Below are 21,087 nucleotides of genomic sequence, written 5' to 3' on the forward strand. Positions count from 1 at the left end.
TGCTCAATCTAATGGACAGGTTTTTTTTCGGCCTGTTGGTAAAACACGACACTATTAAAGATTCCTTCTCTTTTGAAACTCCTTTCTTCTTTTTCTTTTTTCTTTTAATTTGGCTGTACCAAATGGCTCCAAGAATATAAGTTCCCCTACCAGGGATCAAACCTGGGTTGTGGCAGTGCAAGTGCTGAGTCCTAACCACTGAACCACCAGGGAATTCCCAGATATCTGTGCTGCCAAGTCTCTTAAACTTTTCAGTCTTTCTGGTAATTCACCTTCAGTCTGCTTTTACAGATCTGCATATTAACTTGGGTTAATCCATGCTGGCTACACAGGCACTAGCCAAATTAAAAAAGCATAAGCACTCTAACACTGTATAAAGAAAAATGTCTTAGATCTTCTCATCCTGTTTCTTCTTTGTCCTTTGTTTTCTACTAATTTCCCGTGTGTCCCAGGCTTCTTTCTTGTGGGTGTTCACCTTAAATTTCTAGTATCACATTTGCCCCTTGGGCTTAAAGATAGTTTCATATATCTCTATTATCCCTCTGGTACTACCTAAGGTACCATGTGTCAGTCAGTTCAGTTCAGTTGCTCAGTCATGTCCAACTCTGCGACCCCATGAATCGCAGCACGCCAGGCCTCGCTGTCCATCACCATCTCCTGGAGTTCACTCAGACTCATGTCCATCGAGTCAGTGATGCCATCCAGCCATCTCATCCTCGGTCGTCCCCTTCTCCTGCCCCCAATCCCTCCCAGCATCAGAGTCTTTTCCAATGAGTCAACTCTTTGCATGAAGTGGCCAAAGTACTGGAGCTTCAGCTTTAGCACCATTCCTTCCAAAGAAATCCCAGGGTTGATCTCCTTTAGAATGGACTGGTTGGATCTCCTTGCAGTCCAAGGGATTCTCAAGTCTTCTCCAACACCACAGTTCAAAAGCATCAATTAATTCTTCGGCGCTCAGCCTTCTTCACAGTCCAACTCTCACATCCATACATGACCACAGGAAAAACCATAGCCTTGACTAGACGGACCTTAGTCAGCAAAGTAATGTCTCTGCTTTTGAATATACTGTCTAGGTTGGTCATAACTTTTCTTCCAAGGAGTAAGCGTCTTTTAATTTCATGGCTGTAGTCACCATCTGCAGTGATTTTGGAGCCCCAAAAAATAAAGTCTGACACTGTTTCCACTGTTTGCCCATCTATTTCCCATGTGTACTCATCCTCTAAAATAAACAGTCATTGTTTTCCTTTCTCCTCTCAATCTTAGAAATACTGTTTCCAATTCAACTATGCTTTGTAAATTCTAAGGCATTTCTAAGTTACACAATCAATCCATTACAAAGTAAAAAACTTAAGCAAATCATTTATTTTTAAATGCATCAAAACAACCAGTTTACCTATTTTCTTCCCTATGAATGACCCAACACATTGGGTCTGTGTGTGTGTGTGTGTGTGTGTTAGTTGCTCAGTCATGTCCAAGTCTTTGGGACCCCATGGACTATAGCCCACCAGGCTCGTCTGTCCATGGAATTCTCCAGGCAAGAATACTGGAGTGGGGAGCCATTTCCTTCTCTAGGGATCGTCCCGATCCAAGGATCAAGCCCAGGTTTCCTTGATCTCCTGCATCGGCAGGCAGATTCTTCACTGTCTGAGCACCAGGGAAGCCCCAATGTATTGGTACATGGATGCTAAGTTCATCTTGACCTAGTCCAGTCCATAAGACGGAAATTTTTATTCAAGCTTTAAGCCAGGTCTTCAAAATTATGTGATGTTGACTGTCGGCAGTATCACCTCAGACACAATTTTCTTTCCTGCTTTTATTGTTTCATTTGTTAAAAACTGTCTCTTGGGACAAGACCATCTACCAATAGAAATCTTTTGGGGATACTCATTTCAACCAAGCAGACTCATTCTCCTCTCAGAAAAATAAAAGGTAGAAAAAGGCAAATTTAGAAAAACAGAGGAAGAAAGTGAATTGACTTCTAAGGCAAAGATATTTTGTACTTTTTTAATATTCTTTTTTAGGCCACCCTGTGAGGCATATAAAATCTTGGTTCCCTCACCAGGGATCGAACTGGGGCCCCGTGCTTTGGAAGAACTGAGTCTTAACCACTGGACCATCAGGGAAGTCCTAACATTCTTTTTAATTAAACTTCGAAATTTTCTAAAGTTCTATGAAACCAACTAAAAAAATACCTTTTGAATATAACTGACTTTAAGTTTTTCAGTCAGAAAGTTTAGGATATTTAGAAGTGAGTTCTCTAGGCCAAGACCAATTTCAATAGGTCATTCTGCTAAGTATAAACCATGTGACATTAGGCATGTGACATCATCCCTGCGGCAATGACATTATCCCTGTGACCCTACTTTCCAATGTATAAGGTGGGTGTGATAGGGAAACCCTCCCTGAACCCATAGGTTATAACAGAAACTGTTATAACAGACTAACAAGTTCTTGAGCTTATCTTACAGAAAAGCAGATAAGGTAGCAGCTTCTTAAAAACCCTTCCGATGACAGTTGACAACCTATTTTCAAGAAGATATAAGATAATGAAATTATATCTTCAAAGTGCCTAGGGAAAATAACTGTCAACCTACAACCTACACACAGTTAAACAGCAATCAATAATGAAAGCAAAACAACACGTTCAGTCAGAATGAGAGCATTTACCACTAACAGATCTTTGGTAAAAGAACTGCTGAAAATTTTGCTTCATCCCTTATGTTTCTTCTTATAATATTAACACTGACATTTCTCTTCCTATCAATAGGTAGGGTCTATGGTGGTGCCCCCTCCATCTAGGCAGGTCTGTGACAACAAGGATGACATATAATTTGAGGCAATGTCATTAAAAGCAATATACTGACCACCTGATATTCTGGGATGATCTTGGAAACCAACCTCTCTTTGGGAGGAAGCTGAGGCTACATGGAGATGCTACATGTTTGTGTTCTAGCTGACAGCCAGGATCAGACAGCCTTAGAGATGACTCCAAACACTATTTGACCACAACCACACAAGAGACCTCCAGCAAGAACTGCCCTCATGTGTCTAGTCAAGCCCTAAAACCATGAGACAAAATAAGCAACTGACTATTATTCTGTAAGCCAGTAAGTTTTGGGATTTAGAAATAATGGACCCAGAAATGAGGGCTGAGGTAAGGGAAATAACCATCAACTAGATAAACAGCAAAGTACGGGATTTCTTCTAAGCTAATCTTCTGGTTGGTTTAAAACAAGGAATTCTTGAACTCCGTCTGCCACTTTTCTCTTTTTGTTTAGTCATACGTTCATTAGCTTTAGGGTGAAGGTTCCTCCTGTAAAGTCCAATGGTATCTCAGTTGAATCAAGAGAGAATATTTTCCATATCTCAGCATGAGAAGAGAGATTAATACCTCTGTTGGTATAGACAGATATGTTCATCGCAGCAGGAACTGACCACCCCAAAGACGAGGTAAGATGTAGACCTGAGGTGGAATGTAGAAATCCACAAGGGATAGGTGTATAAACAATGGGACCTTCCTACATGAGTCATTCTGTCTAGGTACAGAAGTACCTAAGTTGAAGAATTGGCAATTAAATTTCTGAACATGGAATTCTATTTTAAGTGACTTTTCAGTAGCAAGTTGAAAATGCATAGGTGTGAAAAATGGATTGGCCTAGGTTATAATAAAATATGTCTGCAACTTCTTTAAAAATGACACACTTATGAAAGAAATTTAATTCGTGATTAAAGGTTCTGAAAATAAGTTGGACTTTCTTTGCTTTGTTTGAGGACAGATGGTTACTTCCACATTAGGCCCTGAGCCTATATATGTAAAGGAAGCATAACAAATATACCTTAATTGAATGGAACACACTGGACTGAAGAATGTTTCTACTTCATACAAACTATTTTATAGGATCACATCCATTTCTTGTAATCTTTTACAATTATTTCCAAGCAATCTGGAGGAACTGCTGAATTTTTGAAAATAAGGACAGTAATCACAGGACTTCCCTGGCAGTCCAGTGTTGAGAACTCCACGTTTCCACTGCAGGGGGCATGGGTTTAGTCCCTGGCCAGCCAACTGAGATCCCTCATGCCACAAGGCATGGCCAAAAAACAAAAAAAAACCCATAGCAATCAAGTAGTATGATGGTCCTATGGTACAGAGGCACAGCACGATACAGGAAATTTCAAAACATTAAAAATCCTTTTTTGTTTCGCCAGATATTCTCATTTTCTCTCCTTTGCTCTTCTAGTCCTTCCAATAGCACTGAAATTAAACTGTGTATATTAAATTTTGTTTGAAATGGCTAAAGTGGCTCCTGTTTTCCTTACTGAGCAATGCCTGAAACAGTACTTTGTTACCAGGAGAAGAGTTATTCAGTTTAATAGTGGAGAAACCAGCACCACTTATTTCCTTTATTCTTGGATCTACATATTCTAAGGGAGAAACAGCACCATACATAGCTGTTTGTCCCTCTCTGTGTTTCATACATTAGCTAGGACAGCACCCTAACTTCATAGGTTACAGCTGGTATGTGAAATAAGTCTTTTACAGTGTTTACCAAGCTAGTTCCTTAGATTAGTATATCATAAAGTCAGTGAATTCCATGTAGCTAGAGCTGTACCTCTTTTGCTGCAAACCTAGTTTCTTAGTTGTACTGGCTATCAAGACAGTGGCCAACAAATTCCTTAAATCAACAGATGGGGTTGCGGATAGAAATACCGCAGTGCTGCTGCTGCTGCTGCTGCTGCTAAGTCACTTCAGTCACGTCCGACTCTTGCAAGCCCATAGACGGCAGCCCACCAGGCTCCCCCGTCCCTGGGATTCTCCAGGCGAGAATACTGGAGTGGGTTGCCATTTCCTTCTCCAATGCATGAAAGTGAAAAGTGAAAGTGAAGTCGCTCAGTCGTGTCCAACTCTTAGCGACCCAGGGACTGCAGCCTACCAGGCTCCTCTGTCCATGGGAGTTTCCAGGCAAGAGTCCTGGAGTGGGTTGCCATTGCCTTCTCCAAATACTGCAGTGAGAGAAGTTAATTCCATATTTTAAAGAAGTGTCTATTCCAGTGAAGACAAATCACTGCCGCCTTCATGATGGAAGGGATCTGAATCACTGCCACTGTGGTTTGATGATCCATTAGGGAATAGTGCCTTATAGGATGCTTAGCATTTGCCTCTTCTGTTGGAAATTTGGGCTCTCAACAGTGGTAGTAGCCAGAGCAGCCTTAATGAGAAGAAGTCCCACATCTGAGCTCAAGTTAGCTGAGAGCCCAGGCTGCCACTGTCCCTTTGCATATCAGCTCACTGACCAAATACTCGGGTGGGTAGGTGAAAAGGCTGATTGATATCCACAGGACAGCCGATCCTGTCCATTTGATTACTGACAGTCTCCTCTGCAGTGGGTAGCCTTTGATGAGCATTCACATGGGACACAAATACTCTCATACTCGATGCCCATTATACCTCTATGTGCCCATTACATATCTCTTTTCCAGATTTTCCTGTCACTAACTCTCCAACTTTGTACTTTCCAAGTTTCCAAACAAACCAGTAGTCACTGTTTATTGATCAACGTTGATTTATTTCCCTGGTCATTTCTCCAACATTGCACAACTGCAACAGTGAAATTTTAAGTCTCTAGGGAAATGGCAACCCACTCCAGTGTTCTTGCCCGGAGAATCCCAGGGACGGGGAAGCCTGGTGGGCTGTCGTCTATGGGGTCACAGAGTCAGACACGACTGAAGTGACAGCAGCAGCAGCAGCAGCAGGGATTACTATTAACTCAGATCTAGTAACCTCCTAAAAGGTATATTTTACTTCTTCTAGGATAGAGTCACCCTGATAAATGAATGCAAATCCTTTTACAGAAGATACTACCTTGTACTCCAATATGGGGCTTATCAGGCGGTGCTAGTGGTAAAGAACCCGCCTGCCAGTGCAAGAGACATGAGACGTGGGTTCGATTCTGAGTCAGTAAGATTCTCTGAAGGCGGGCACGGCAACCCACTCCAGTATTCTTGCCTGGAGAATCCCACAGACAGAGGAGCCTGGCAGGCCACAGTCCACAGGGTCACAAAGACTCGGACATGACTGAAGTTGACTTAGCATGCATGCATGCACATACTCCAATGCTGTACAAAAGTACTCACACTTTTTCAGCTAGTTATCAAGTTTAAATAAAATATGCATGAAATACAATCTTTAATATAAAAATATATTTTTGATGATTCTACTTGTTTTAGCTCAACAATTAAGTTGGGGAAAATATATAGCTACGTGGTTGTCAAAAACTAAACTAGCTTAATGTTAGCAAAAAAGAAACATTAATTGGAAAATTTACAACTTATACTTCCAGTTACATTATTATTACAGGTAATTATATGTTGACTCTTAAAGATTTATACCTTATTCACAAGGACTGGACCATCAGAATGTAACATAATTCCAGGGGTTTCCAATGTATAATAAATATTTATTATCTTCTATGTAAAAAACATTGTCCTGAGTTGGACTCAACCTCTTATATTACTGGAAACAGTTTTACTGATTGCATCACTTCTCACAATGGGTAGATGGTTTGGCCGAGTACAGTGTTAAAAGTTCTTTAGAGGCACAAGAGGATATTTCTCAAAATAGATTGAGACTAATCCTAGAGTCTAGGGTACACTCTAACTTTAAACCTTTTGTACAACTTTATAGGGAAGAATTAGAACTGATCATCTGCCTTTATCCATACATTCACTATATACTTACTACTTAAGTTAAAATTATTATGATCTCCCTTACTGAGTACCTTTGATTCCCCTTAAACCCCACCATTTCATTTATTTTACTTATGTTTAATCCCACTGATTTAATCAGACATTTATCCCATCTGAAAACTGGAATGGTTGGTAGTTTTAGCACTTCTTAGAAGACTTGATAGCAAGGAATTTTCAGTAAATACCAGATCAGTAATTCATTAGGTAGAAATAACCAGTTACAAAACAAAAGGAAAATGTTAAAGTATTGATCTTAAATAAAAACAACTCTATAAACAAATTATTCATCTCCAAGAAGTCATCTTCCTTTATATGTGACTATTTGATTCTGGTGTGATCAAAAAGTTTATAATGGGAAACATTTAGCTCCGTCACTGTTAATAAAACTGGATTTTATTGACTAAACAAAAGAACATTAACACCGAGAAATGCTTTAGGGGTAACAGGAATAACTGGCATTACAATGCTGATATTTAAGATAAAAATAGAGGTCCTTATTGCCTATTCTTGAATTACAAATGCTAGGAAGCACACATAAGAGCTTCAGATACTTAAAATGAAATTAGTTATTTTAAAACACAAGTCATGGATGATCTATTACCTTCAATAGCATTAAAGAGAAAGGTTAACTAAATACCAGCTAGTGCTGGATAATTCAGTCAGACTGATATGTGGATGGACATGGAACAACAGACTGGTTCCAAATAGGAAAAGGAGTATGTCAAGGCTGTATATTGTCACTCTGCTTATTTAACCTTTATGCAGAGTACATCATGAGAAATGCTGGGCTGGAGGAAACACAAGCTGGAATCAAGATTGCTGGGAGAAATATCAATAACCTCAGATATGCAGATGACACCACCCTTATGGCAGAAAGTGAAGAGGAACTAAAGACCCTCTTGATGAAAGTGAAAGAGGAGAATGAAGAAGTTGGCTTAAAGCTCAACATTCAGAAAACTAAGATCATGGCATCTGGTCCCATCACTTCATGGCAAATAGACGGGGAAACAGTGGCTGACTTTACTTTTTTGGGCTCCAAAATCACTGCAGATGGTGACTGCAGCCACGAAATTAAAAGATGCTTACTCCTTGGAGGAAAAGCTATGACCAACCTAGATAGCACATTAAAAAGCAGGGACATTACTTTGCCAACAAAGGTCCGTCTAGTCAAGGCTATGGTTTTTCCAGTGGTCACGTATGGATGTGAGAGTTGGACTATAAGCAGGGCTGACAGCAGAAGAATCGATGCTTTTGAACTGTGGTGTGGTGTTGGAGAAGAAGGGTGGTGTTGGAAAAGACTCTTGAAAGTCCCTTGGACTGCAAGGAGATCCAACCAGTCTATCCTAAGGGAAATCGGTCCTGGGTGTTCACTGGAAGGACTGATGTTAAAGCTGAAACTCCAATATTTTGGCCACTTGATGTGAATATCTGACTCATTTGAAAAGACCCTGATGCTGGGAAAGATTGTAGGTGGGAGGAGAAGGGGACGACAGAGGATGAGGTGGTTGGATGGCATCACTGACTCAATAGACACGAGTTTGAGTAAACTCTGGAAGTTGGTGATGGACAGGGAGGCCTGACATGCTGCAGTCCATGGAATCACAAAGAGTTGGACACAACTGAGCGACTGAACTGAACTGAACTGAACATCTTGCCCACAGTAATGAGTTGAGATGTTGAAAGGTCACTAATTTTTAGGTCTTTATTTTCCACATGTCTTTCAATAAACTGTTGTTTCAGCAATTAACCTATAGAACAGCCTAAAGAATGTTATCTTTGTGTCAAATGAAGGATCTTTTCTTGATAACCTTTCTAAAATCTCAGGTTGGCTATCAAAACAGATAATAATAAGTTAATAAAATTTTCTCTCAAATACAACTCCATACTCTTTGAAGCTACTATCATTATCAATCAGTAAGAATGACAGATATAAAGTGTTACTCACTCAGTTGTGTTTGACTCTTTGCAACCCCATGAACTGCAGCCCACCAGGCTCCTCTTTCCATGGGATTCTCCAGGCAAGAATACTGGAGAGGGCTGCCATTTCCTTCTCTGATAAATATAAAAAACTGCTGTAATTGTAGGATTCTTTATCCCTGGAATTATGCATGGCTACATCAGTGTATGTTTTGTTCTTATGTTAAAATGGGGTAAGAGAGTAATAGGAAAATTATTTCTTTTGAGACTTAATAAGAAAATATATATGTAAATAACACATACCCAACCCCAAGCTTTGTGACTGGATTGTAATTGTTTTGGAAAACCAGCTCTATAAAGTATTTCAAAGCAAAGCCATAGGAATGTAATGCATGTTACAAAGGTTTTGAAGATTATTAAGCATTTGAAGATGATAAAAATTAATCATCTTCCTTTCCTAAATTCAAGCAGAAGTCTCTTTTTCCAAAATCATATTCTGTGATCACAAATGAATGCCCATACAAGATAAGATTATGTCCAAGGCACCATTTGGTATTCAGTCTATATTTAAAAACCACAAAACCAAATATGACAACTAGAAAAAAAAATCTAAGCTTAAGAGATAAAAATTAATTAAACTTTGGATACCCCATCACAGAAAAAATTCCCTCCTCTGCAGAAAGTGCCAAGTTATTTATAACTCTCTCCCATAAGACTCCAAATATGAGACTGAGAAAACACTCATTATTTCAACCACTTCATCCATGGATACATGAGCTAGAAATCCAGAGTTCATGAAATTGACACAGAAATACAGAATTTTACATATTAAACCAAGTGATAAAATGAATATTCACACTTGAGCATGATCTAGTTATAGTTTTGAATTCAAATGCTACAGTTGGGTTTTTTTCTTTTTAATAATTTCAACCTTATTTTATAACTAAGGTGGATTATATGATTGAAAATCCAGGCAGATTACAATTTCCTAGCCTCACTCTCCCTCTGTCCTCACTCTCCCTCTGTCCTCTCCTCAGCTTCTAAACTAGGCAGATCACCACCTACTTCACAAACACAAAAACACACATTCATTGTTGTTTTGAGTATTATCTTTCAGGTTGAAGCTGCACACATTTATAGTATGCCTCAGATTTGCATTACATGACTGGTTTGGTTAACTTTGTGGAGATGTCGATTTAAGCACAGGACATGTAACATTTTTTTATTAATGTATAAGTAGAAGTTTTCTTAGTTCTAGTATTTGCCGTATGACTCTAATTAATTTTTCACTCTAAGTGAAGCTTTATAATTTTCATATCCTAAGCAAAAGGTTTTTGTTATCTTGAGAATGACTTGACCAATCTAGACATAAATTCACTAAAGTATAAAATGAGACTAGATAGTAATGACCTAAAAAATAAATCTTACAACACTTTTGTCTACATGGAAAGAATACTGACTGGTTCACTAGTGTTTATATAAGAAAATATTAACAAAAGTGCTGCAATTAACCCTGCTGCTGCTACTGCACTATATACATATAAAAGGAAAGATAAGAAAGAAGCAATTTCTAAACCAAATAAGTTAGTTAAGTTCACTCTCCTACCCAAGAAAAAACTGTACAGAAAGTGCAGAAATCAGCAATATTCCCATTCCTTCAACTTTTACCAAATTAGGTATTCCGCACCCAACTATAAAACTGTGTGGACAACCGCTAACACCAATATTTTCAATCTTAACTCACCATAATGATGCTTAGAATTCTATCAAAATTAAAATATACAGTAAATATTTCAAATTAAACATCTCAACTTTAAAGAGAAAATAAAGACTAACACTTATAAATATGTTACAGTTTAAAAAGATTTTCACATACATCATGTAAAGAAGGCATGAGTTATTCTAAGAAAAGAAATAGCAGCTTAGCTAGGGTAGATGACATTAGTGAAGGCAGCTACAAACTCAGTTCAACACACACATTTTCATTCACTTCTTTAACTGAAGGACTTGATTAACAGGTTATTTATTACCGGTTCCTAAAATAACACCATAAATGATCTGCTCTAATAAGAGACATGGGTTCAATCTCTGGGTCAAGAAGATCCCCTGGGGTACGAAATGGCAACCCAGTCCAATATTCTTCCCTCGAGAATCCCATGGACAGAGAAGCCTGGCAAGCTATATTCTATATAGGGTTGCAAAGAGTTGGACACAACTGAAGTGACTTAGCACAGCACAATAAAAAGAAACAGAGCTGACATATATTCACTGAGCATATAGCTCAAAAAAAGAAACTATTTCATTTTAGCAAGCATCCAAAATGCTAATGAATTTGCAGTCATTACAAATTTGAGTGTATTTTTCAATGTTTACACTGAACTTACTTTAAAAGATTTTAAGACCACATAACACTTGACAAAATAATATAATTATTAACTTTTAGTATTTTGATTCAAATGTCTATTGTCTGAACAGTTAAAAAAAAACCTTGCAATTTTAGTAGTTTCTGTTGAATAATGAATATTTAAATCGGCAAACTTTTTATTCATAATGCCCTCTACTGGTAGCTCAAGAAATTCTGATATACTTACTACAGGAGGTTGGATTAATTTTTTTTAATGTGTTCCTGTACAAATTGCATATAAATCTCTTGGAAAGTTTGTTAAAAATACAACTTTTCTTCTCTACAAAATATCTACAGATATTGAAGTGATTTCAGTAAGTCTGAGATAGGAGCTAGAACTCTGCATTAATAAGCAGAGAATCATTGGCTTGATTAGTTACACCAATACCCAATTTTTGAAGCACAGTAACTTAATGAAAAGCTCTATGCTTCTTTTATAGACAAAGACTGAGGCTCAAGACAATTTCCCCCAGCTCACATGCTGAAAACCAGCAGAGCAACCAATATTTCCTTATCCTTGAGGTGAAGTGAAGTCACTCAGTCGTGTCCGATCACTGCAGATGCTGACTGCAGCCATGAAATTAAAAGACGCTTACTCCTTGGAAGAAAAGTTATGACCAATCTAGATAGCATATTCAAAAGCAGAGACATTACTTTGCCGACTAAGGTCCGTCTAGTCAAGGCTATGGTTTTTCCTGTGGTCATGTATAGATATGAGAGTTGGACTGTGAAGAAGGCTGAGCGCCGAAGAATTGATGCTTTTGAACTGTGGTGATGGAGAAGGCTCTTGAGAGTCCCTTGGACTGCAAGGAGATCCAACCAGTCCATTCTGAAGGAGATCAGCCCTGGGATTTCTTTGGAAGGAATGATGCTAAAGCTGAAACTCCAGTACTCTGGCCACCTCATGCGAAGAGTTGGAAAAGACTCTGATGCTGGGAGGGATTGGGGGCAGGAGGAGAAGGGGACGACAGAGGATGAGATGGCTGGATGGCATCACTGACTTGATGGACGTGAGTCTGAGTGAACTCCGGGAGATGGTGATGGTCAGGGAGGCCTGGCGTGCTGCGATTCATGGGGTTGCAGAGTTGGACACAACTGAGCGACTGAACTGAACTGAACTGAACTGAACTGATGTACACTTAAAGGAAAGAGTAACAAAACTCAACCAGCTTTAAAATTCTAGTGTTTATTTCTTTAGGTATCATTTTTGAAAGCAGTACATGCTACACCTTCTCAAAGATGACTCCACATAAGAATCATCATGGGAGTGAACAAAAATGCTTACACACAGGTCCCACTCCTAGCGATTCAGATGGAATAGGTTTAGGGTTAGTACCCGGCCTTTTTTTCTTTTTTTAAACTCCCAGGTGATTATACTTGGCCAGTAGGGCTGAGCACCACTTAGGCCCATTGGTGCTCAACCTTTAGTGTGCACAGAATCAGGACACAGACCACCAGGCCTACCCCCAGAGTTTTCAATTCAGTAGGCAGGGCAGGGTTTGAGAATCTACATTTTTAACAAGTTCCAGGTGGCTATGATGAGGCTGGTTCTGTGCCCACACTCTGACAACAAGTGGTTAAGCACACTGGCTAGTGGTCCTCAACATCTGCCTACACATTAGAATCACTTGGAGAAATTTTAAAAATTGTGATAGCCAGGCACACCCTCAGAATCAGAATCTCTGGGGTGGGGTCCAGGGGACAATATGTTTAAAGCTTCTAAAATTAAGAAGGGTTCTCTACAGCAAAGTCCATAAAACCTACCAAAGGATGTATAGTGATTTTCTCAGTGGGTAATAAAGTACACAGAATTTCCATAGCTTTTTGGACTAGAAACACGTCTGTCATGGCACAGAACAGCTCTGGATGTGTGAAATACTAGCCCACAGGATAAAGTGGAAACTGCTTTATGAAGCTGAAAAGACATTTCCCTCCAATCCCCATCCAGTCTCATCTTTTGCCAAACCCTCCCTCCCTCCACTGCCTGTGTTCCTATTAAAATATTAGTAACTCTCTATTGTAATTATCTGTTTTAATGTGACTGTTAGCACTATTTCTGCAAGCTCACTGGACTCAGAGATTGTTTCTCATTTATCTTTGATTCCCCAGAGCCTAACATGATGCCAAGCATAGGTGGTGCTCAACAAACATTTGTTGAGTAATTGAAGTCAGATTAATATCTCTACTTTCTATAGAAAAGGTAATATGTCAAGCATGGCTTTTATGCAGTGTAGCATGTGAAACATCTTTTACACAGCTAAAATCAGAACTGAGTATTTCTTCTTCATAGAGCTACTTTTATGGAATATTGCCTTAAAAAAAAAAAAACCTATGTGCACTTAGAGATGATATTTAACTTGGGATCTGTCCCCTCTTCAGTCAGTAACTTAACAGTAGCAAAAAGCTTTGGTAACCTTTCATTCTAAGAATTATATTAGCCAAGTGATCCAAAAAGAGGTACAAATGCTTCGCACATTAATGAGATGATGTTTCCAAAAACTCTTAAAAAGAAATAAGCAAAATAAAAAATTGCTATTATTTTAAAAATCCAAGTTTTTAAAACTTTGACTTGTTAAAATCACATCAGCTTTTGGTTTTGTTTTTTAATTGGTAAAGAACAGCATTCTTCTCAGAGCAAGCTGTATGTCTAATTCAGATCAAGCAATTTGGCATATAGAAAAAATAACTGCAAGTATTCTCCTTTAATGCCACAAAAGAAAACATCTGACTTCACACTAGAAAGATGGCATGGTCACTTCTATACCTTTCCAGAACTATGTTTTCTATATACTTCATAAATACTTAATAATCACATACGAATTAAGTCTCAAAGCACTGAAAGACTAAGCTGCTCCTCAAACTTTCTCAGTTTGCAGTACTGTGAGACTATATTGGATGAAATCAACCATATTAACAAATATTAGCATGTTTTTTCTTTTAAAGGGCAGTGATAATTACCTTAACATATACTACTTTTTATTCTGGAGGAGGAAATGGCAAACCATGCCAGTATTCTTTGCCTGGAAAATTCCATGGACAGAGGAGCCTGGTGTACAGTACAAGGGGTTGCAAAGAGTCAACTCGACTGAGCAACTGAGCACTCACACACCTTCAACATGTAATTGCTGAGTGCCCATTATGTGCTGGTGAAGACACTTGAGAGGCCCTTGGACTGTAAGGAGATCCAACCAGTCCATCCTAAAGGAAATCAGTCCTGAATATTCATTGGAAGGACTGATGCTGAAGCTGAAACTCCAACACTTTGGCCACCTGATGTGAAGAATTGACTCATTAGAAAAGACCCTGATTCTGGGGAAGATCAAAGGCAGGAGGAGAAGGGGACGACAGAGGATAAGGTGGTTGGATAGCATCACCGACTTGATGGACATGAGTTTGAGCAAGCTCCGGGAGTTGGTGATGGACACGAAAGCCTGGTGAGCAGAAGTCCATGGGGTTGCAAAGAGTCAGACATGACTGAGAAACTGAACTGAACTGAACATTACGTGTCAGGCACTGTTCTTGGAGCTACAGTTATGCAGTAAAGAAAAGTTCCTTATGAAGCCCACAATCTAGCCAATTTTTTTCTAGAAAGGAAAAAAGTAGATACATTTTTGTGGTCCAGATGATCAACTGAAGCAGGCATTCTCTGCAACAGAGGGAGATGGGTTCAGTCTAAAAGCTACTAGTTTATGAAACTTGCTGGAAGATTCCCAGCAACTCTGAAAAAGCCGATAAGCCTAAAAGAAAGAGTAAAGTAAGAAATAAATGAAATCTTAAAACTAAGTAGTATTTACCTCTGAATTCCTTCCAGAATATCTTTAACAGCTGCCATTAACTTTTGAAGATATACAAATGCTTCTTCAAATGATGCTATCTTTGAAGACGTCAGAGTTGAATTTGAATCCAACCTTTGAAACACATCCATGCTAAAATAGAAAGAAAAAAAAAATGCTCATAGGTACACACGCGTATTTATTGTAATTCAAGTGTTTCGACTTCGAATGTATAAAATAATGTTTATAACTTATAGCTCATAATGTTGATCTGTTTAAATGAGAAATAAAAGAAATGTCCAGACATCCATTCATGCAAAGAATAGGGGTCAACAACTATATAGGTCTAATAGAAAGTAATACTGTAAAAACTGTGTGAATAATGTTTCACTCTAAGAGACCATAAGAGATAGAAGGGAAGTAATGCTATCAATCCAATTTTCAATGACCATACTCTCATATACAAGGATGAAGAAAAAAAAAATCACGCATCAGACTTAGTTTGCTGAAACTGGATGTTATAAATGTTCATACACTTTGTTCTGATAATTCCAACTTTAGAAACAGGCATAATTAATAACCACCTCAATGTCCAACAATATTTTTAAAAAGTGTTAAGTAGCAAATTAGCTACCTGATGAAATACCAAATAACTGTTAAGATGATGCTTATGCCATCTATGAAACAGAAAAATTAAGGTAAACAAAATGTACTCATATAACATAAAAAATCATATAAAAACTCAAAACATATGTTGTATGGGTTGAACACTGCCCCCCCCCCAAATTCATGTTCACCCACAACCTCAGAACGTGACCTTATTTAAAATAGGATTTTTGCACATGTAAGTTAAGTTAAAACGAGGTCATGCTGGATTAGGGTAGACACTACCCTATGTGAAGACAAAGGTAGAGACTGGACTGGAGTGATATATCTAAAAATACTGCTGGCAGCTACTAGAAGCTGGAGATAGTCATGGAATAGATTCTCCCTCAGAACCTCCTAAAAGAACCAACTCTGCAGACACCTGGATTTCAGACTTTTTAGTCTTCAGACTGTGACTGAATAAATTTCCGTCATTTTATTTTTCAATATTTTTATTGAAGTGTAGTTAATTTAGAATGTTGTGTGTATTTCTGCTGTACAGCAAAGTGATCCAGTTATACATATATATGTACATTCTTTTTTAATATTCTTTTCCATTATGATTTATCATTAGATACTAAACAATAGTCCACTGTGCTATACAGTAGGACCATGTTGTTTATCCTTTCCTTATATAAAAGCTTGCAGCTGCTAATCCCAGCCTCTTAAGGTTGTGCATAAGTGCTCTAGGTCTTCCCAGGTGGCTTGGTGGTAAAGAATCTGCCTGCCAAGCAGGAGACATGGGTTTGATCCCTGAGTCAGGAATATCCCCTGGAGGAGGAAATGGCAACCCACTCCAATATTCTAGCCTGGGAAATCCCATGGACAGAAGAGCCTAGCAGGCTACAGTGCAAAGGGCTGCAAAGAGTCAGACACGACTTAGCGACCAGTACTCAGAATAGTTTTATATGAAAAACAGTGAATGGTCCACCAGATTTTCAAATAAATATCTCTATGTGAAAGGCTTAAACATGAATATGTTGAGAAGTTCTCCAGTGACTCTGGTACACATTCAGGCACAACAAACAATGAAGTAGGCTTTAAAAACTATACAATGATAAAGTAATTATAAGCATTTTTCACTTACTGAAGGACTATAATATAAAGCGTATTATCCAGAAATTAACAAGAGCTCTGTAACATTCAACACAAACGCATGTATATTATAGGTCACTTCTACACCACATAAAGTATTCAAATATTTTCTAAATAAAAGAAAGATTGCTGCTGCTGCTGCTGCTGCTGCTAAGTCACTTCAGTCGTGTCCGACTCTGTGCGACCCCATAGACGGCAGCCCACCAGGCTCCCCCGTCCCTGGGATTCTCCAGGCAAGAACACTGGAGTGGGTTGCCATTTCCTTCTCCAATGCATGAAAGTGAAAAGTGAAAGTGAAGTCACTGAGTCGTGTCCAACTCTCAGCGACTCCATGGACTGCAGCCCACCAGGCTCCCCCATCCATGGGATCCTCCAGGCAAGAGTACTGGAGTGGGGTGCCATTAAAGATTAAAATATCTTAAATATGGTTTATTTTTTATTTTTTTACTTTACAATATTGTATTGGTTTTGCCATACATTGACATGAATTCGCCATGGGTGTACATGTGTTCCCCATCCTGAAACCCCCTCCTACTTCCCTCTCCATCCCATCCCTCTGGGTCATCCCAGTGCACCAGCCTGAGGAACCTGTATCATGCATCAAACCTGGACTGGTGATCTGTTTCATATATGATAATATACATGTTTCAATGCCATTCTCCCAAATCATCCCACTCTCGCTCTCTCCCACAGAGTCCAAAAGACTGTTCTACACATCTGTGTCTCTTTTGCTGTCTTGCATACAGGGTTATCGTTCAGTTCAGTCACTCAGTTGTGTCTGACTCTTTGCGACCCCATGAATCACGGCATGCCAGGCCTCCCTGTCCATCACCATCTCCCGGAGTTCACTCAGACTCACATCCATCGAGTCCGTGATGCCATCCAGCCATCTCATCCTCTGTCGTCCCCTTCTCCTCCTGCCTCCAGTCCCTCCCAGCAACAGAGTCTTTTCCAATGAGTCAACTATTCGTATGAGGTGGCCCAAGTACTGGAGTTTCAGCTTTAGCATCATTCCTTCCAAAGAACAACCAGGGCTAATCTCTTTAGAATGGACTGGTTGGATCTCCTTGAAGTCCAAGGGACTCTCAAGAGTCTTCTCCAACACCACAGTTCAAAAGCATCAATTCTTTGGCGCTCAGCTTTCTTCACAGTCCAATAAATCCATACATGACCACTGGAAAAACCATAGCCTTGACTAGATGGACCTTTGTTGGCAAAGTAATGTATCTGGTTTTCAATATGCTCTCTAGGTTGGTCATAACTTCTTCCAAGGAGTAAGCGTCTTTTAATTTCATGGCTGCAGTCACCATCTGCAGTGATTCTGGAGCCCTCCAAAATAAAGTCTGACACTGTTTCCACTGTTTCCCCATCTATTTCCCATGAAGTGATGGGACCAGATGCCATGATCTTCCTTTTCTGAATGTTGAGCTTTAAGCCAACTTTTTCATTCTCCTCTTTCTCTTTCATCAAGAGGCTTTTTAGTTCCTCTTCACTTTCTGCCATAAGGGTGGTGTCTTCTGCATATCTGAAGTTATTGATATTTCTCCCGGTAATCTTGATTCCAGCTTGTGCTTCTTCCAGGCCAGCGTTTCTCATGATGTACTCTGCATATAAGTTCAATAAGCAGGGTGACAATATACAGCCTTGACATACTCCTTTCCCTATTTGGAAGCAATCTGTTGTTCCATGTCCAGTTCTAACTATTGCTTCCTGACCTGCATACAGATTTCTCAAGAGGCAGGTCGGGTGGTCTGGTATTCCCATCTCTTTCAGAATTTTCCAGAGTTTGTTGTGATCCACACAGTCAAAGGCTTTGGCATAGTCAATAAAGCAGAAATAGATGTTTTTCTGGAACTCTCTTGCTTTTTCGATGATCCAGTGGATGTTGTCAATTTGATCTCTGGTTCCTCTGCCTTTTCTAAAACCAGCTTGAACATCTGGAAGTTCACGGTTCACGTTTTGCTGAAGCCTGACTTGGAGAATTATCATTACCATCGTTCTAAATTCCATCTATATGTGTTATTACACTATATTGGTGTTTTTCTTTCTGGCTTACTTCACTCTGTACAATAGGCCCCAGTTTCATCCACCTCATTAGAACTGATTCAAATGTATTCTTTTTAATGGTTGAGTGATAATACTCTATTGTGTATATGTACCACAGCTTTCTTATCCATCATCTGCTGATGGACATCTAGGTTGCTTCCATGTCCTGGCTATTATAAACAGTGCTGTGATGAACACTGGGGTACACGTGTCTCTTTCAATTCTGGTTTCCTGGGTGTGTATGCCCAGCAGTGGGATGGTTGGGTCATATGGCAGTTCTATTTCCAGTTTTTTAAGGAATCTCCACACTGTTCTCCATAATGGCTATACTAGTTTGCGTTCCCACCAACAGTGTATGAGGGTTCCCTTTTCTCCACATCCTCACCAGCATTTATTGCTTGTAGACTTTTAGATAGCAGCCATTCTGACTGGCGTGAAATGGTACCTCATTGTGGCTTTGATTTGCATTTCTCTGATAATGAGTGATGTTGAGCATCTTTTCATGTGTTTGTTAGTCATCTGTATGTCTTCTTTGGAGAAATGTCTGTTTAGTTCTTCGGCCCATTTTTTGATTGGGTCATTTATTTTTCTGGAATTGAGCTGCAGGAGTTGCTTGTATATCTTTGAGATTAACTCTTTGTCAGTTGCTTCATTTGCTACTAGATGGTTGGACGGCATCACTGACTCGATGGATATGACTCTGAGTGAACTCCGGGATTTGGTGATGGACAGGGAGGCCTGGCGTGCTGCGATTCATGGGGTCGCAAAGAGTCGGACACGACTGAGTGACTGAACTGAACTCCCATTCTGAAGGCTGTCTTTTCACCTTGCTTATAGTTTCCTTTATTGTGCAGAAGCTTTTAATTTTAATTAGGTCCCATTTGTTTATTTTTTTCTTTTATTTTCAATATTCTGGGAGGTGGGTCATAGAGGATCCTGCTGTGATTTTTGTCGGAGAGTGTTTTGCCTATGTTCTCCTCTAGGAGTTTTATAGTTTCTGGTCTTACATTTAGATCTTTAATCCATTTTGAGTTTATTTTTGTGTATGGTGTTAGAAAGTGTTCTAGTTTCATTCCTTTACAAGTGGTTGACCAGTTTTCCCAGCATCTCTTGTTAAAGAGATTGTCTTTTCTCCATTTGTATATTCTTACCTCCTTTGTCAAAGATAAGGTGTCCATAGGTGCGTGGATTTATCTCTGGGCTTTCTATTTTGTTCCATTGACTATATTTCTGTCTGTGCCAGTACCATACTGTCTTGATGACTGTGGCTTTGTAGTAGAGCCTGAAGTCAGGCAGGTTTATTCATCCAGTTTCATTCTTCTTTCTCAAGATTGCTTTGGCTATTCGAGGTTTTCTGTATTTCCATACAAATTGTGAAATTATTTGTTCTAGCTCTGTGAAAAATACCACTGGTAGCTTGATAGGGATTGCATTGAATCTGTAGATTGCTTTGGGTAGTATAGTCATTTTCACTATATTGATTCTTCCAATCCATGAACACGGTATATTTCTGCGTCTATTAGTGTCCTCTTTGATTCTTTCACCAGTGTTTTATCGTTTTCTATATATAGGATTTTTGTTTCTTTAGGTAGATATATTCCTAAGTATTTTATTCTTTTCATTGCAATGCTGAATGGAATTATTTCCTTAATTTCTCTTTCTATTTTCTCATTATTAGTGTATAGGAATGCAAGGGATTTCTGTGTGTTGATTTTATATCCTGCAACTTTACCATATTCATTGATTAGCACTAGTAATTTTCTGGTAGAGTCTTTAGGGTTTTCTATGTAGAGGATCATGTCATCTGCAAACAGTGAGAGTTTTACTTCTTCCTTTCCAATTTGGATTCCTTTTATTTCTTTTTCCGCTCTGCTTGCTGTGGCCAAAACTTCCAAAACTATGTTGAATAGTAGTGGTGACAGTGGGCACCCTTGTCTTGTTCCTGACTTTAGGGGAAATCCTTTCAATTTTTCACCATTGAGGATAATGTTTGCTGTGGGTTTGTCATATATAGCTTTTATTATGTTGAGGTATGTTCCTTCTATTCTTGTTTTATGGAGGGTTTTATCATAAATGGATGTTGAATTTTTTCAAAGGCTTTCTTAGGCTTCCCTGGTGTCTCAGATGGTAAAGCGTCTGCCTGCAGTGCGGGAGACCCGGGTTCAATCCCTGGGTTGGGAAGATCCCCTGGAGAAGGAAATGGCAACCCACTCCAGTACTCTTGCCTGGAAAATTCCATGGACTGAGAGGCTCCTCATAGCCTGGTAGGCTACAGTCCATGGGGTCACAAAGAGTTGGACACGACTGAGCAACTTCCTTTTCCATTGAGATAATCATATGGTTTTTATTTTTCAATTTGTTAATGTGGTGTATTACATTGACTGATTTGCTGATATTGAAGAATTCTTGCATCCCTGGGATAAAGCCCACTTGGTTATGATGTGTGATCTTTTTAATGTG

The 21,087-nt window shown here is 39.1% G+C and overlaps 1 protein-coding gene across 3 annotated transcripts in view; it reads right to left on the reverse strand.

Annotated features, from left to right (window-relative positions):
* Nucleotides 1–21,087, reverse strand: part of SWT1 (SWT1 RNA endoribonuclease homolog) — a 104,913-nt gene that overhangs the window by 20,340 nt on the left and 63,486 nt on the right. For all 3 annotated transcript variants that reach the window (XR_005725034.1, XM_040263801.1, XM_040263802.1), the window contains exon 16: nt 14,863–14,994. Coding sequence is in view for 2 of the 3 variants with exons in the window: in XM_040263801.1 (XP_040119735.1) it covers nt 14,863–14,994 (132 nt within the window). In the remaining variant the exon portion in view is untranslated. The remainder of the gene's footprint in view (nt 1–14,862; nt 14,995–21,087) is intronic.

Source organism: Oryx dammah, unplaced genomic scaffold, assembly GCF_014754425.2.
Source record: "Oryx dammah isolate SB20612 unplaced genomic scaffold, SCBI_Odam_1.1 HiC_scaffold_21, whole genome shotgun sequence".
In the NCBI taxonomy this organism is placed as follows: Eukaryota; Metazoa; Chordata; class Mammalia; order Artiodactyla; family Bovidae; genus Oryx; species Oryx dammah.